Source organism: Tripterygium wilfordii, chromosome 11, assembly GCF_013401445.1.
Source record: "Tripterygium wilfordii isolate XIE 37 chromosome 11, ASM1340144v1, whole genome shotgun sequence".
Classification (NCBI taxonomy): domain Eukaryota; kingdom Viridiplantae; phylum Streptophyta; class Magnoliopsida; order Celastrales; family Celastraceae; genus Tripterygium; species Tripterygium wilfordii.
In genome coordinates, this window is record NC_052242.1 from 2,416,990 (window position 1) to 2,434,325 (window position 17,336).

At 39.7% G+C, this 17,336-nt stretch overlaps 4 protein-coding genes across 5 annotated transcripts; 2 read left to right on the forward strand and 2 right to left on the reverse strand.

Annotated features, from left to right (window-relative positions):
- LOC120008886 (uncharacterized hydrolase YugF-like) lies at positions 1 to 1,868 on the forward strand. The gene is made up of 4 exons (XM_038859258.1): positions 1 to 910; positions 1,015 to 1,107; positions 1,440 to 1,507; positions 1,592 to 1,868. Exons 1-4 carry the CDS (start codon positions 281 to 283, stop codon positions 1,719 to 1,721), a joined length of 921 nt encoding a protein of 306 aa, XP_038715186.1. The 5' UTR covers positions 1 to 280; the 3' UTR covers positions 1,722 to 1,868.
- Positions 1,869 to 3,015: 1,147 nt separating this feature from the next.
- LOC120008654 (melanoma-associated antigen 1) lies at positions 3,016 to 6,379 on the forward strand. The gene is made up of 7 exons (XM_038859046.1): positions 3,016 to 3,448; positions 3,601 to 3,649; positions 3,732 to 3,978; positions 4,605 to 4,757; positions 5,080 to 5,185; positions 5,296 to 5,410; positions 5,894 to 6,379. Exons 2-7 carry the CDS (start codon positions 3,602 to 3,604, stop codon positions 5,930 to 5,932), a joined length of 708 nt encoding a protein of 235 aa, XP_038714974.1. The 5' UTR covers positions 3,016 to 3,448; position 3,601; the 3' UTR covers positions 5,933 to 6,379.
- A 249-nt stretch (positions 6,380 to 6,628) lies between these two features.
- LOC120008610 (5'-adenylylsulfate reductase-like 4) lies at positions 6,629 to 9,888 on the reverse strand. The gene is made up of 4 exons (XM_038858983.1): positions 9,230 to 9,888; positions 8,218 to 8,405; positions 7,998 to 8,122; positions 6,629 to 7,369 (listed from the first exon to the last, which is right to left on the reverse strand). The coding sequence occupies exons 1-4, from the start codon at positions 9,428 to 9,430 to the stop codon at positions 6,915 to 6,917; spliced, it is 969 nt and encodes a 322-aa protein (XP_038714911.1). The 5' UTR covers positions 9,431 to 9,888; the 3' UTR covers positions 6,629 to 6,914.
- A 1,188-nt stretch (positions 9,889 to 11,076) lies between these two features.
- LOC120009359 lies at positions 11,077 to 17,237 on the reverse strand. Of its 2 annotated transcripts, none has more exons than XM_038859916.1 (4): positions 16,101 to 17,236; positions 14,772 to 14,913; positions 12,287 to 14,695; positions 11,077 to 11,208 (listed from the first exon to the last, which is right to left on the reverse strand). In XM_038859916.1, the coding sequence occupies exons 1-4, from the start codon at positions 17,141 to 17,143 to the stop codon at positions 11,203 to 11,205; spliced, it is 3,600 nt and encodes a 1,199-aa protein (XP_038715844.1). In that variant the 5' UTR covers positions 17,144 to 17,236; the 3' UTR covers positions 11,077 to 11,202. The 2 variants fall into 2 exon arrangements, with proteins under 2 accessions (XP_038715844.1, XP_038715845.1); XM_038859917.1 differs by lacking the exon at positions 11,077 to 11,208 and having other exon boundaries at positions 12,559 to 12,706; positions 12,916 to 14,695; positions 16,101 to 17,237.
- Positions 17,238 to 17,336: the final 99 nt, after the last annotated feature.

A 17,336-nucleotide genomic window follows, 5' to 3' on the forward strand; every position in this document is an offset into this window, starting at 1 on the left:
ATTCGACACTCCCACAATTAAAAAAATAGCGTGATCATGTATTTAATTTGTTACCCAAAATAGAATAAACACATCCTGGGGCCCAGATGTCAAGAGTCACAAGTTCAAACCCTTATCAGCCTTTACCTTCAGCTTTAATGGCACAAATCAGATTCACATATTAGTAATGCAAATTCATTTCGTCCTCTTTCTTCTTCACCTCCCTCTCTCGCCATAAAAACCAAACTGTGACTTATTTCACGCCAGAGTTCTTCCAATTTCGTTGAACCGACCCAAAAACATGTCCAGGTGCTTCAGCTTGACGGAGACCAAAAACTGGTGCCATAGATCCGCTTTCTCCAGATCGGGGCTCCGTTCCACCCTCACGGACTTCAAAGACGGCACCGTAATGCATTGCTGGGCCCCCAAGGCCCGAAAAGAATCCAAGCCCAATCTACTCCTCATACACGGCCTCGGCGCCAACGCAATGTGGCAGTGGGCTGACGTCATTCCCCACCTAACCCCTCACTTCAACATCTACGTGCCGGACCTCGTATTCTTCGGCGACTCCTACACGACTCGGCCGGAGCGGTCCGAGTCGTTCCAGGCTCGGTGCGTGATGCGAGTCATGGAGGCCCTCTCAGTGAAGAGGATGAGCCTGGCGGGGCTCAGTTACGGCGGGTTCGTCGGGTACAGTATGGCGGCGCAGTTTAGCGAGGCGATAGAGAGGGTAGTGATATGCTGTGCTGGGGTGTACATGGAGGAGAAGGACTTGGTTGACGGTGTGTTTCGAGTCTCTGATTTGGAGGAGGCTTGCCGGATTTTGGTGCCGCAAACGCCGGAGAAGCTTAAAGAGCTGTTGAGTTATACCTTCTATAAGCCGCCTCCTCTGCGATTGTTGCCGTCGTGCTTTCTCGACGATTTCATTGACGTAATCAAAACCAAACTCTTCTTATCATTGCAATTGGAGTAACTAGATTCATTGAATTCTCATCTTCAAATTTTTTATCAAAAAAAATATGTGGGTGGTAACAGGCCATGTGTACGGAATACGTGGAAGAGAAGAGGGATCTTGTGCGAGCTATCCCAAAAGGCAGAAAGCTTTCAGACTTACCAAAGATCTTTCAGGTAACTCGTCTTTTTTTAGGCTCTATTTGGTAGGGCGTGTGGCCAGCGGTACGGGTAAAGCCGGCCATAGTTACTTTTGGGCTAGGTCGGCTTTGGGTATGGGAAACGCTGAGCCACGCCCTGCGCCCAAGCACTTCGTAAATGACAGCATGATGTCCTTATTGGTAAACTAAGAGCTTATACTCTCTATGTGTAATTTATTTCACCAAACACATGCACAATGTATTTTACAGCATATATATACTCTGTCAATCATTAACCGAACGAACCCTTGGTTCTTTCTGACAATTCGGAGCAAGAACAATTGAATATTTTTTGGTCTTTTTATGCAGCCAACATTGTTGATTTGGGGAGAGCATGATCAAGTATTCCCCTTGGAATTAGGTTACAGATTAAAAGGGTTGGTCTCTAATTACGTGCGATTGATTTTGATTTGATTTACATATATGCTTGTTTTTCTTTCTAAATTTTGGTGGATTTGAAGGTTTCTGGGGGAGAATGCTCATTTGGTTGTGATCAAAAATGCTGGGCATGCCTTCAATGTAGAGAAGCCCAAGGAATTCAACCTGCACTTGAAATCTTTTCTGGTTGATTTGAAGATGCCCCCAACTTGAAAACTAGAAAACTGCAAGTGATCGAATTGTTAATGACCAGTTTGATCAACTCCAGGGGTGAAATCATTTTGTTTCTCTTCAAAATCATGCCTTTTGAGAATTGAGAGGAATATCAATATTCCACACCATCACCATGCTTTCTGATAATTACTTTGTTGAGCATGAAATGCCACATTTAACACAACAAGTGCTCCATTATTCATTACAGGGTGTGATGCGTGGGCCTTTATCAAACAACACCAAACAATTGCTATAAAAAAGAAACACCGACTAAACACGTGGTAGAAAAATGTGGATTCATTTTGTTTGACAAAACATGCCTTGTCTGAATTGTAGGCCATAAAAGGTCAGTCGAGAATACAAATAAGCCAAGAGAAGCACCTGTTGTAAAGTTGGTACTTCATTTTTTTATGTTTTTAGAAGCAAAGTTGGTACTTCATAGCAGTCAAAGCATGCAACAAGAGGAAAAGTTGTGAATTAGAATAGTATAACTTGAGCATGATGAAGGTTTCTACTTTGGTGTGGAGACTTTCTTTCTCCAACACTTCCCTCACACCAAATTCACCATATGACATGCGGGACTGGGATATTTAGTGTGGAGGCTTTCTCCAACACGTCTCTCTTTCACTCTATAGGCTTCTGAATTGTCGAATTGGGTGTGAGCCCTTGGACCTAGGGATGGCAAGGTTACGGGTTGATGTCGGATCGACATCACATCTTTACGAATATTTATATGTCCGGATGGATTATACCCTAATCCGGTTTGGATTTGGGACATACTTAATTGATCACCCGGATTGATTTAAATTCAGAAAAGTAATCAAATAATAACTTAATTCGGATTAGGGTTCGGACAACTAAACCAAACAAAATTTATGTATTTACACCAGGACCCAGTTTTAAACTGGATAAACTTTTAGCATTTGGACCTAAATTTTGGACATATAACATATGTCCATACTTAGTTTATTCTAAATCGGACAAATTTGGTCATCCGGATCAGACAAAATTTTGTCACCCCCTAATTACACATGCAGTGTGACGTTGATTGATGCAGTGGGGTCCACTTCATGCGGAAATTTAGTCACTTTTCCGAAATTTGTTTTGAGTCTTTTGACAAGTCAGTTTTGCTTTCCTAAGTAAAAACGAGTTGATATAACTTTTTGTCACCGAAAGATTAGACATTTTTCAATTTGATCATGCAAAGTTTAAATGTTTCAAAATGATCACCTGAAATTGTTTTTTGTTTCAATATGATAACTCAGTCAAATTTCTCACATTTTGTTCAGTAAAATTGCTTCTCTCCCAGAATGGGGCTCGTTAGATCTTCTTCCACCATGTCTTTGCTGCTGTTGACCTAATTGCCCAATTGATTGCAAATTGCAGCCCTTCTTCGCGTTCCAGCTACACGAATGGGGTAAGGATCATGGTGAATCGTGCAGATTTGGCATGAGCATTGAGATTACCAGTGAAGAGAGAGAAGGCTGGTGCTGTGCCGGAATGGGTCTCAATTACGTTTACTAAGGAATATGGATCTTGATTTTGAATGGGGTAAGGATCCGAGTTTCCCGCCTTGCTCCCTCTCCCATTTTCCCTTCCCTCAAATTTCTCGTTTTCCAATCAACAATCATACACCAGCGAATTAGGGTTTATCAGTCGCATAATCCCCGAACGGCCAACAGAAACATCAAAGCGGCCTAATCTTTGTTTCCCGCTCCACTGCGCAGGTAAAAATTTGTGTATACGCTTGGATTACCAATTATTCTTTGTCATTTGCCGATGGAATTAGGGCTTTATACTTTCTGATTTTCTTGATTAGGGCGGTTTTGATTTGCTTCTTATTACATGAAATTGAAAACCATGTCTTGTTCTGATGCAGGATGGCTACTGGAATTGAAGATTTATCTCAAGTTGATCTGTCTACAGAGGTATCATTCGTTCTACAGTGGAAGATATTGTATGATTTAGTTCATAATTTGTTGAGGGCTTTTTTTCCCCTCTCTATAACAGGAGAAGGACAAGCTTGTGGCAGAAGTAATCCGTTATGTTCTTTTTAAGACCCACCAGAATTCGGGTTGTCCGATTAAAAGAGAGGAGCTTACTCAGATTGTTACTAAAAACTACCATCAACGGAGTCTTCCTGCTCTTGTGATAAATGAGGCCATAAAGAAACTCTCCAGCATCTTTGGCTATGAAATGAGGGAGCTTCAAAGGTCCCGCCCTTCCAATGCGGCTCAGGGTCGCTCTTCCCAACAAAGTGAGCAGTTGCTGCTTTTCAATTTGTGAAACTTTAATTTTGTTGTATAGTATGTCTTAACTGTGCTGACTAACACCAAATTGATCATGAACACTTTGGTTCATTTCTATTGTTTGAAGGATCAATGTTTTTCTTCTGTATTCTATTGTGATTAGCACAAGGAATAATAGAGCCTGTCATGCATAGGCTAGATCATCTATCTTCTGCCTTTGTTATGTCCATATCTACTTGTGCTCCTGACGCACAACTAATAAAATGCTTTGATTTCTGACATATTTGATGAAGCTTGTGAGCTTCAGACCATTTAGCTAAATTTCAAACTAGTGCTGATTGCTCCAATTTGTGGCTATTTGCACTTGGTTTTCACTTTGACTCACCTTTTATCCTGGCACATTAAACTATCTACTTCTCTGTCACCGCTACTTTCCATCCCACATCACTTGGTCACCATCCCAGTCACAACTTCGTAGCTATTCCCACATAAACCATTGAAGAAACTATTATTTCACTTGCTTTAACATAATATTTACACAAAATGTGGAAACGCATGTTGGAACTCATAGGTAGTTAGGTACTGATCTATTCTTTTTCTTTTGAGGTAACAGTAGTTCTTCTGACTTTTCCAGGTAATGCTGATGCAAAATCCTATGTTATCATAAGTCAACTCCCCGCTGAAATATACGGGAAATACGTTGAGGATGTAAATACAGCTCATCTGACTGGATTTGCTTTTGTCGTAATTAGTATTGTGCACCTTGCTGGTGGCAAAATCCCGGAAGGTACACTCCATAGTTGAATTGTTTAACAACTACAATTTAGTAATAATATGCAGAGTACCCGACAGATGGTAAAGGATTAAGATTGGAGCCAGAAAATAAACTTACTTGTTGTCAACTTCCATATTTTAACATGTTTTCTTTCTGCTCTTTCAACTCGTAATTTTAATTTTATTACAAAAAGAAATCTGTCTTATGACCACTGCAGAAGGTTGGCTTTTACATTAAATAAATTAAGGATATTCATGAGAGCTGATATTTATTTGAAGCCATACCATCTTGCCATGTCTTTTAATGTGGCTTAAATGATTCTTCCATTGAGCAGAAACTCTTTGGCGTCATCTGCATAGGATGGGATTGCATGAAACTGATGAAAGTCATCCAGTTCTAGGAAACATCAAGCAGGCATTGGAAACCCTGGTGCTGCAAAGGTTAGAGTTTTCTCTAGGATGTGTTCTATATAGTGCTCGGAGTTGTGCATATCAGTTGCTCTGTGCACGATTATTTTTTCTCATCCTCACTCTAAAATTTCCATATATAGATATTTACAGAAAGGCAAACTTAGTGGCCCTGAAGGCAATACTTCTGGTTATGAGCTAGCCGAGAGAGCTCTAGATGGGCCGGTTAGTGAGAGAATTAAAGATTACGTATCGAAGGTATTGTTTAGAACTTTCAGAGTCAATGGTTTTGTGTTTTTGTTTCCGTTTTATGGCTATATTTTCTCATGAAAGCTATTATATCTGTCTGCTTGATAAGAAAATATGTCAACAAAACTCTTGATATTTGGCTATTAAATGAACCCAACTGTTAGCGCAGTTACACTTTCTAGATTTTCAGCTCCTAGCCTAAGGAAGAATATTCATTTTGCTACATTCAACTGTTTGAAAATATCTTAATAGAAAGTTTTCATTTGAACCTTTTTGGTAGCAGACATTTAACCGGAAAAGCTAGCTCCCACTCCATCCCGTTCCCTTGTAAACTATAAAAAATTGTTACCTATCAGTGCTATTGGATTCAACTGTAAACTGTTACTGATATGTAACTCATTCTTTCCATATATGCATTGAATTGAAACTGATTAACAAATTCACATGAATACATGATGGCACCTGAGATGCGAAGGAATTTTTTATTGGCAGATTGTCAAGAAAGATGTTGCTGCTGTGGATATCGATTAGTGTTCAAATGTTCAATGGTGAACCAACCAAATGGCGGTGAGATTTGACAGTTTGTTAACCAATCCTAGTTGCTCAAAGAAAGTTGCATGATGATTCAAATGTTCAATGCACAACAGGATTTTGAGATTTTCTGTATTGGCTAAGGGAAAAAAGGGCCAGGACTGGTGAGCAGTATGTAAGCAAGGGAGTGGTGCTGTATGTGGTATATTATGCTGGAAGCAGATTGTGTAAGGCAATAATAGACATTGCCAACATCAGATCATGTAATCATTTTTGCAAGACAGCTAGCTACCCGTAGTAGATTGTGGTGTGTATCAATTGACTGGGTTGGTGGCTGTATTTGGACCTTTTGATCAGTGTAGTGTAACTATTAACATCAAGATAATGTGATTTTGAGTTTTCATGAACGAGTGTGCCCTGAGTTGCAGAGAGGGAGAGAGAACCTTATAAAGGAATATCAATTGCGCTTCAGCTTTCATAACATGCGCATATATATATATGTGCGTGTGTATGTGTGTATGTATATATCATCCTCCTTGTATGAATGCACTGATTCACTGGTATTTACCACTAGTTATTCACAAATGCCTTGATCATCCTGGCAATTAGAGTTACATGATGCAAAACAGTACCTGAATCCATAAGTAGCTCTGGAGTACTTTAAACTACTTGAACGAATGAAGGAAATCGAAAAGCTTGAACAAATTCAAATCGAGTCCATTTATGCATTCACAAAGTACAGTCCAGGTATGTATTCAGGGGCCAATAATTTTTTTGCTTTCTCCAACATATGATCAAGAAGGAAATGAATTACTACAGTTCAGAACAAAGTAACATTTTTCACTTTGCTACATAGAATGGAATTTCATGTTATACCTCAGATCAGATGATTCTGAAAGCAAAACTACATTGGAAAGAAAATATGCTTCAAAACCTTTCAAAGGAACATCTAAATAATTTGTTCCCAATTCCAGAAAGGTTGTCAAGAACATTCACCTACCGGTCCAGACCTACCAGCGCTTGCATCCCCAATAGAGACTGTTGCAAGTGATTTTGACGCCCATACTCTAGCATTCATTGCTCCACCCTGAAAGTTCCTTAGCTTGCATGGCTCCTTTGCGTAATTCAACAATTGTTTTGCTCTATTCAGATAAGCCAGTGAATGCTCCAACAAGCTCTCCAGTCTCTCAAATTGAATGCTCCGTCTCCAAACAAATTGGGCAAATAACAGGAGCCTAGGAGAGACTAGGTAAAGCAATCTAAGAACCACAAAAGCCGTGGCCAACACCAAATAGGCCTCCTGCCTAAGCAAATTCACTGGAGATCTTGCCCAAAAAAAGGGGCAGCTTTCGACCTCAACATTATCATGCTTCTCCTGATTTGATGCTTGTCCAATTTTATCAAGGGATATGCTATCCAGGGATAGGGGCTCAACACCTACATACATGCACTATGCCCATTAGGTGAATACTGAATAGATTCTATCACATAATACATACAGAGAACGAACACTATATTCTGTAAGACTATGACATGTAAAACTAATCATAAATTGTGGATGCCTTACTTTCCATGCCTATGTATAACATTGAAAACAACATTTTCTATATTCACAAATTAGGAGACAGGAGGAAGCGCACAGACTAACAAAAAATCCCACACCAATCACCCTCCCTTAGATGTGCGAAAACATTTTTGACAGATTTGACAAACATTGATGTCATAAGTTCAAGTAATGGGAATCATCTCTCTGCAATGTTGATGTTAGATCACGTACATCTACCCTCTATAATCTCCATATTGGCCACACCCTTGTATGTTCCATTTTCTATTATATTTTGCAAAATGGACATGAGGATGAGAGTATGCCGGATAGCATATTCTCCCAGGGAAGAGAAGGGCGTTTGGAATGTTATAGAGATGCCTCAACACAAAAAACTTACCACCATCCCAAAATTGAGGGAATTAGGAGAGATTTAATTTAATTAAATTAAATTTTTGCTTATACGTAGAGTCCCTAAAAACCAACAGAGCCCATAAGTAGAGTCCCTAAAAGAAATCTTACCAGTAACATCACTGTAGAAAGCAATAAGAGAACCAAGAGTCCGGGGGCCATGATAGCGCACACGCATTGTGGAGTTCAAAAGAAAAAGAGTAGGAAACCCATGAACTCCATACTTTGACAGTATGCTGCAAAAAGCAATCAGCATCATTCTCAACCATCTACAAAATAAGTTAAATAACAACTACATTACAAATCTGCAGAGATAGGTTAATTTGCAAACCTTGGTCTGACAGCTGATTCTTCAACTGTAAAATGGGGAATTGATGGGTACAAAGATGAAAGGATAGACAAGCTTGGCCTAAAGGTCTTCGAAAAAGGACACCAAGAAGCATAGAACAGCAGAGCTATGTATTCATGTCTGTGCTTGTGGACCATATTTAGTGCCTTTTGCAGTAAAACTTCATCGCCCTTCAAAGCAGAAAAGTCTTCAGTTAGAGACTTGATTATTGAAACAAACAGTAATAGAGTGTATAACTAAAATACGAAGTCCATCTCCACAAATGTCAGCGAAGGTCATAACCCTGATAAACCTAAAGGTCATCTACGACATTACCACAATGACCTTCCCTGTCAGTTCCTAACATATCTATCCACAATAAACAGAATGTCTAGTAGCAAGTGGCAAAAGTAGCCAAGCCTAAAAAACAATTGCGGGCTACCATTACAACTGTCTTTTTCCTTGAGAAATATCAAATATCAACAGACAACAAAGCACAATATTTATCCCTGAAAAGGAAATTACTTCAGAAGAAGTCACCTCAATTGTGCCCAAACAGTGTTAAACCTCAACCTTCAAGCATAACAACATAATAACATAAGAAGACAAAATCCAGCCAGCCTACAAAGGATTTCACAAGAACAGGATTTCTCCATGATACACCACCCTGGAGGTAGCTTTGTTTAACTTTAAACATTAATAAACAGATACTGAAAAGCAAAGCCAAACGGAAGTTCCAACTCCAGATATCATCAAATTTTTTAAATTCTACTACTTGCAAATAACAATGCTACCTTTGAGCAGTAGCTCTCTTGCCTAAGTTACTCTAGTTTGTTCCTTACACTATCCACAAAAACCACATGTTCCCAATTCTAATTCATAATATACAATATGAAACCAGAGAGCGAATTTCATCTCTTACAAAAAATTTCGATGAAGGATTAATGGAAATATAGAAACTTCGATTAAAAAATGAAACAAAGAACGAAAGAAATAAGAAACCCAGTCTGCCCACCTCAATAACACCAGTGATATGGGCGAAATCAGCACCACCGTTTAGGTAGCAGTATCCCTCTCGATGGCCCAACATTGAATCCATGAGCGACTCCACCGGGCAAACCGAATCCCTAACTGGTTCCGACCCAAAAACGTCACATGTTAACCTCCCCAAGACCACCAACATCAAGATCCCAGCTTCCCAGACCCTAGTCCCCATGAATGCCCAAATCGAAAATGCACCAAAGAAACCTAAAGAAAATCAATATGTGGAAAGTTGCAAGGACGATAGACGAAAGAGAAGGGACCGGACCACGCGCATTTTAGCCGAGCTGTGAGATTAAAACGTCTCTAAAGATGGGTCTAATGGTAGCAGAGGATGGCGACGGAGGGACGAGGACGAGCACGAGCACGAGCACAGAGATTGCTTTGGTTGGTCTTACGGCCGGTCAGGGTTGGTGGCCTGGCGCTCTCAAGCCCTCTCGTTCGGATGGGTGGGTGTCAATTTGAAGGATTTATGTTGGCCAACGATTCACAAGAGCGCATATATGACTCGCCAATTCCAACCGAACACACGGGCTCGATCAATGTTGGTAACTTTATGGCTTCTGCTGATTCGATGTTGGTTCCTTTATGAATTATGGCCTCTGCTGATAAAATCCTACACACAACATTTCATTCTTGTTACCAACCACTTCAGCAAAAAAAGGTTTGCTAATATATTTTATCATACTCAATAACATCCACACAACATGTATTTCAATAAATTTTATTCTCCTCAATAACATTATATCATTATGATTGTTCTTATCAAGTGATAGAAACACGTTGCAAAACACGTTTTTCAATCTATTTTATTATCCTCGATAACATCGACAAAACACGTATTTCAATACATTTTATTGTCATCAATAACATGATTGCTATTATCAAATCATAAAAACACTTCCTTTAATATATTTTATTGTCTTCAATAGATGGTGGAGTCCTCAATAGCATTCCACCATCGTAATTAGTATTATCAAGTCATAGCAGTCCTGTTGGGTATTGTCAATGATTATAGGTGTAGAATTGTAAATTAAGTTGGTGGAGAAATAAACATTATGAAATCATGTTCTATGCCATTTCAACCCAATTCACTGAACATATGGTTTAATTCAAAAACCACCCAAATAAAAATTATTATTATTTAGTTTTCAAACGTATAACAAAATTTATATTCTGACACAGGACAATTTTCTTTTTAATTTCCGAAAAAAGAAATCCACTTGAGAATGCAGGAAATTCTCTCAAAATAAGACCAAAACCTCACCTAAATCCTGATGATCAGCTAACAACAAAAATAATACAGTATAATAGAACTTTTAGAAAACTAAGAATAGACTACAAATCCACCAAAAAATAGAGATACCCTAAACCATTACCCAAAAAACGAAGAATATATGCAATCATGTCCCTTGACAACTTTCAAAGAAATTTGCTAAATGAATTGCACAAGAAGCATCAAGAGTAATTCTCCTAACAGGCATTTTTCCATGTTCCCACAAAACCAATTAAATCTAATACTCCCCAGATTATACGAAGAGCAAACACTTGATCTCTTTCTACTTTTGGAGGATAATATGGTCTTCAAAGATGAATGGCCAAAACAATGTCTTTTTAGGTAAATGCAACGAATAGCACCATCGCTGTTTGCTAAAATAATCCCGCAGCCAGAATAACTTCCACACATCAATTGCTCATCCAACAGATCATTGAATTCCAATCTTGCGACGAAATAATAGGACCTCACAAGATCATGGATCACCAAAAAATGGACAAACAAAAGTTTCCAACAGCAATTTCCTTCTAGTTAGGGTTTTTTTGGATGGCTGGAGTTGGGTGATAACAGCATGGGTCAAGTCAGGCCAGCACCAGAAGATAAACCTCCCGCTACAAGCATGCACTAACATGGTGAGCAGCTCAACACGTCTCTGGAGTCTTCCATCCCGTTCATGCCTGCAGATGGCAGCTATCAGATAATATCAACTTCTTGCTTTTCAACGATTACAAATTCTGAAATATTTGAGAAAATATATCTATCCACGAGCAGAAATGAGTCACACAACTAGCTCCTATTTGTTAAAAAAGCAGGGAACAGAAATGAACAGAACCTAAAGGAACAAATACTTCACATGCAAACACTGAAGTAAAGAATTCGACAGCATCCAATCCAAAGAGAACCTTTTAAATGCAGAAATTATCTCCTACATTTCATTATGGGTGGGTGAAAAGTTTATTAGAACAAGCCCTTCTAAAGAAACTTGAGTTGCCCAAAGAACATGACCTTACAGGCTGCACAAGCTACACCATTGAAGCTGTTCGTGCTTAAGACACAACATAATCAATAATCATGATGTAACTCATTACCGCACCCGACACTCACAGTTGCCACTTGATGCTGCCTTGAACCCCAGAACCACTTCTGCGGAAAGACCTTGGAACCCTTTGAACATGAACTTGTTAGGTCAGTCAGAAAATGATAATCCATATGCCCTATTCTACCTGTTTTCTGCCCGTCAACACCCTATAGGCTGTACACTTTCAAACATCCCACTAAAGGGTTCGTTTACCTTTCCATCAGAAGGAATTATTAATCAGGTGCAATGACGCTAATAACATTAAAAATCAACAATCTAAATTGAACTTCACCATCGTCTAAGTAACAATTCAAAATTCTTGTCACCAAAAAACTTCTTCCTTTTTTTTTTTGATTAAGTTTTCTGATTCATTTTTCATTGTTATTTGATTGTTTACCATTAAATAAAAACTCTGCACCCCCCCCCCCACCCCCAAGATTTGTAATTCCACCAATACAAACAAGACACATGAACAAAAAAAGGAAAGTTTAAACTGCAACTCAAAAACTTAAGTATTTAAGCTACCCTCTCGTGATGCTGAAAAGTTATGTGGGAAAAGAAGTACTACTGGCTGTCACAAAGAGAAAACCCCTTGCAGTGCATTCCATTTACAAAACACAGCCGCATCGTATACGGCATCAACATATGATAACGTTCATAAGAGTTGTGTCTCATACCTTCTCTGACATTATATGAGCGGGAAAATTGTCTGCTGATTGCACCTGTTGAGATGATGCACCAGCTAAGCTGCTTATCAAACCATTTTCTTCATTCCTTCCCCCCATCACCTCAGCCATGACATTGTCATTGGGTTCAGAACAGTTGCTGAAACCAGTCAGTGAATTGTTCTTCCCAGGATATTTCAAATGCTTTAACCCTGGCTCTTTCTGAACAGTGCTGGTAAAGGCCCCACTAAAATTAGTTCTGTCACCATCTACAAAATGAAAACCAGGGAGGGAGGCTATTGCCTCTAGAGAGCCCTTTTTCTGTTTCAGCTCATCCACGGAGCTGCTGCAAGCACCAATTTCATTAGTGTTACAAGGAATTGTTCGCTCATTCTCAGAAACAACCAGGGAACAATTGTCAGAGCAACTTTCCTGCACAGTGTTAGTAATTGCATTCAGTCTATCATCATTATTGCCAAAAGAATTACCTATGTCAGTATGGCCAGAGGTGCTAATTTCCTTATGTCCGGAATCATCTGATGTTACCTTACTTTCATTATTTCCATTACCACAGGTTTCTTCATCACTAAATGATCTATCTAATCCGAAATTTCTAACAACTTTAAGCTCTTTTAGCATACCACTGCAAGCCTCATAATTTTTTGAAGGCTCGACTGTGATTGGAACTAAATCACCTTCAGAACTTCTTTCCACCTCAAAACGGGACATGGTAGCTGCATGTGGTCCAGTATTATTGCCTGGCCCAATATTCCAAGAGTTTCTAGCTGCATCAAGCCTGGGCACCATAATTTTGCCACTCAAAAACTTATTCTCATTATTATCAACACACGGAGATTGATGCTCACCACCAGATAACTTGCATGATTCATTTTCAATATATGTTTCTTCCTGGGGTTTATTAGCTGTGCAACTTGAAGTCCCATGAATATAATGTTCAATAACTGAAGGTCTCTCATTCCTAGATGGAGTAGCTGAATAGCTGCCATAAATTCTCTCATGATCATTGTTTGCCACAGCCTCCTCATATGATGTAGCTCGATTCTTGCCAGAACCAGTTGGAGCTTCAACATTTTCCGACTCACGCACATCAACAAAGTTTGTCTTATCTGAAGTGCTGGTAAAAATGTTATTCAAATAAGCCCCTATAGTGGAGGAATTCTCATGTACCATAGATGAAGTTAAACTGCCTTCAAAAAATCTTTCCTGGACCACGTTGGAAGTCACAACCCCCTTCAAATTATTCAAGGACCGAAATCCTTGTCCATCACCAGATTGAACAACTGAACATCCTTCAGAATGCGGCTCCTCAATGCCAATTGCAGCATTCTCCTGTCCATGTGGCTTACTTCCAAAATCAGATATCAATTCATCTTTCCCACCTAAACCAGCATCCTCTGTATTCTGATTGCTGATTTCTTTCTCTTTACTCTTAAAAGCAAATAAATCGCTTCGGCAGCCTATTTCCTGCTGCTCTTCCTCTCCTGAGCTGGTGGGCACTCCATCAACATCATTGTCAATGATGCATGCTCCATCACTTCCAGATGCAGCAATGGAACAACGATGAGCTGTTATTTCCTTCACATCACAATTATTAATTCCATTGGTGTTGAACTTGAGAACGTATGTTTCATTAATCTCATTATTCAGCAAACTAGATTCAGCACCAACACAACTATTAGGTTTATCAGCAACAAGATTAGTACATTCATTCATCTCCTTTTCCTGATCTTTGATCATACTGCCAAATAAATTCTCCTTTTCACAACAGTCTTCAACAGAACTTTTACCATTTCTGTTAGGCTTCAGAGACTGCTCATCATGAAACAACAAACCACCACATTCAAAACTTAAATCAACAGAAGTATGTGAGTCACAACAAGAACTTGTTTTATCCCTGGTTTTGGCACTGGTAGTTGATGGAAAAGAATCCTTGTCCTTTCTGATTGAATCTTGCATCTTCAGAGCGTCAAGAGTACCTCCGACAAAAGCAGGTCCTGTGCTATTTTGCACATTTGCTGAAGCTTCAACTTTGTTCAAGTAATCCTTGACGTGTTTCCCTAGATGACCATAGTAGCGATGCCTTTCCTCGAAAAGTTTACGGCAAAACTGACATTCATATCGTCCATCTTTAATTATCACCTCTTCAGTGATGGAAAGATCTTGCTTCAACCTCTTCGGAGTCCTATGGTGATATGAACTTAGGTGGTGCAGCAAGTCCTCAGGCTCATCAAAAGCCATGGTGCACTTATGGCATTTAAAATTTTCCCTTCTCTCATACTCACCTGAACTTCTTAACTCTGATATAGTATGCTTCTCATGTTCACCGTAAGTAATTGACAGCTGAGAACGATGACCAGCATCACCCCATTTCCTGTCATCTTCAACAGCTTGAAGTGCAGCCTGTAACATTCTTTGTTAACAACGAATCACAAGATAAGCTGGGAGTGCTAATCAAATATAAGAAACATTGACTCACGTTTTGAGAGGTCATATTATCCACCAAACGAATGTCTTCATCATCCAGATCACAACTGAGCAGACTAGTATCTCGGAGGTGAAAATAGGAAAGCAAATATGAAGAAACTTCCTTGCAGGATACAAACTGCAGTCCATTAGGGCTGGATGTATTGGGTTTGAAAAGAGAGGTAAGACACCAAACGAAATAGTAAGAAAAACTAGAGGGAGATATGGAAAGAAAAAGACAAACAAAAAAGTACCTACAGCATGAAAAAACAAAATCATAAATAATGCAGCCTCTAGTGAAGGGGAGTAAATAGATTGAAGAAACGAAATGGTAAACAGGTAAAATATATATTTGAATCTGATCCCTTTCCAGCACAGGGGTAGAGAGTGTCTAGAGAGGGTCAAAAGGGGCAGAGCAAACAAAGACCACCAATTTTTAACAACAAAATGTAAAAGGGCGGGGATGAATAAGACATACCCATAAAATAAAACAAATGAAGAGCACAGCAACTAACAAATACATAGTAAGTTTCGAAAAAAAAACTTATAAAAAATTACAGGGACATTGCCGATATGTGTCATGTGTGGCAGTACAAAATGCCAGCGACTAATATACAACACATCCATGAGCTGTGTGTGTTTGGGAAGATGACTACTGCTGGCCACAAAACAAAGAGACAAAATAAAGAAAAGCATATCGCTCCCTTTGATGAAATTGTGAGATGAATTGGTTTGGTCACTTGCAACAAAGGAAGAACATCTTGCCTGAAAATAATTACATAGAATCATGGGAAAGGGAAAAAAGATGGGGCTAAGGTAAAAGAAACCACAGATAGCCTAACATATTCCAGCAACCGTCGAAAGTTAGCTAATAGCTAGAGCATTTATAGAGTTTATTTAAATTAAACATTGGCACCAAGCAATGAGACAAGAAATCAACGAGGCCATTATTTTCTTGAATGCAATAAAATACCATATGAGCTCCCCAAGACATTAATAAGACGAATATACACAGTCATGGGGTTGATTTATGAAAAATTAGCCATGAAATTATTGTGGTTAAGATATGCTCATACACAAGCTCTGATATGCAGCAGAGGTATACATCTAATATGGCATGCGCTGAATTCAATAATCTAATCCTATCTTTTATATTTGAAATAGATAGATGAAATACTATGTATTCTCTAATAATTATAATTTGAAACAAGTAGATGAAATAGTTTGTATTCAGTATTCTTCAGCTCCTGTAAATTATATATACTGTCAATCTCACAGACTGGTTAATAATATTTACACAATACAAAACAAAAACCATAAAGCAAAATGAAGCCAAGAATACCTAATGTATCTCCTGCAAGCCAACCAAACATGACCAGCTTTCTTCTTGATGCAAAGAATGAGCTTCCATCCTCTAGGCAAGAAGTCCCCAAGATCACTAGCATCCACAATCTTCCTCTTCTTCCTCCTGCTTCCCCACTCCCCCGACAAACCACTCAGAAACCCTAACAATCCTTCCTCTGTACCTATCCCCAGCGACCTCCTCCTCAACTCTTCCCCATAAGGATCCTCCGCCCTACTCAAGGCCGCCAAATCCACCATAGTACCGTTCCTATTAACCATCACCATTTCCTTATCCTCCGCACTTGAATTCATCACCATGGCCTTGCTCTCATTAATTCCACTGCTCTGGCTATGGATTGGCACATGCAGGCACTCGCTCTTAATAGCTAGGCTGTTAGTCATATTCACAACGTTCTCATTCTTACGAGGCCTCCCTCGCTTTCTCTTTCTTGTTCCGCCAGAATCGGGACCCACAGTGCTGGTAGAACCGTAATTATTCCCGCTAGAATCCACAATGCCAACAGGGATAGTCTGCAAATTAGCGCCTACTGATGTTGTCCTGGGTAATGTAAATTCTTCTTTGAATTCAATCGGGACGGTCACTAGGTTATTATCGCTGACATCGTTAGAGCCATTGTAATTAACATTAGTCTCAGCTAGAGAATTCTCGCCGCCGAAGAGGCGCCTGAGGAGGGCAACGATGCGGGAGTTCTCTTCATCACAGAGCGGCTGTTGTAGTTGCTGCCTGGAAACTGACGTTTCGCCAGCGGAAGTGGTGGACAGGGGGTGATATTGTTGATTCCGGGGGGCGAGGCGGAGGCGCGAGAATGTCTGTTTGCGACTGCCGGCGGATTCATTGAAAGCAGAACGGTCGATTTTGGGAGTGGAAACGTCGGTGTCGTCTTGAGAGGGAGGTGAAGGGGAGGAGGAACAGAGCGATAGCGAGAGTAGTTCCGCCTGGGAAAGGAGGCGAAGATCGATAAGAGTAAGAGACTCGGTGTGTAGGTGGTTGTGCTGCCGCTCCACGGTAGCGGAGGCCATGGCTTCGATCCGCAGGGATCGCAAGAGTCAGAGAGACTAGGAACTCGAAAAAGAATCTGTAAACCGCAAAAGGGTCCTTCAGTGTGGAATCAACTTTCAAGTTTCAACTAATAAGGACCAGAGTCCTTCCTTAGCCCATCTTGCAATTCATGGGCCAAGCAAGCTATTTCCATTTTGCAAATTTAAGGGAGTT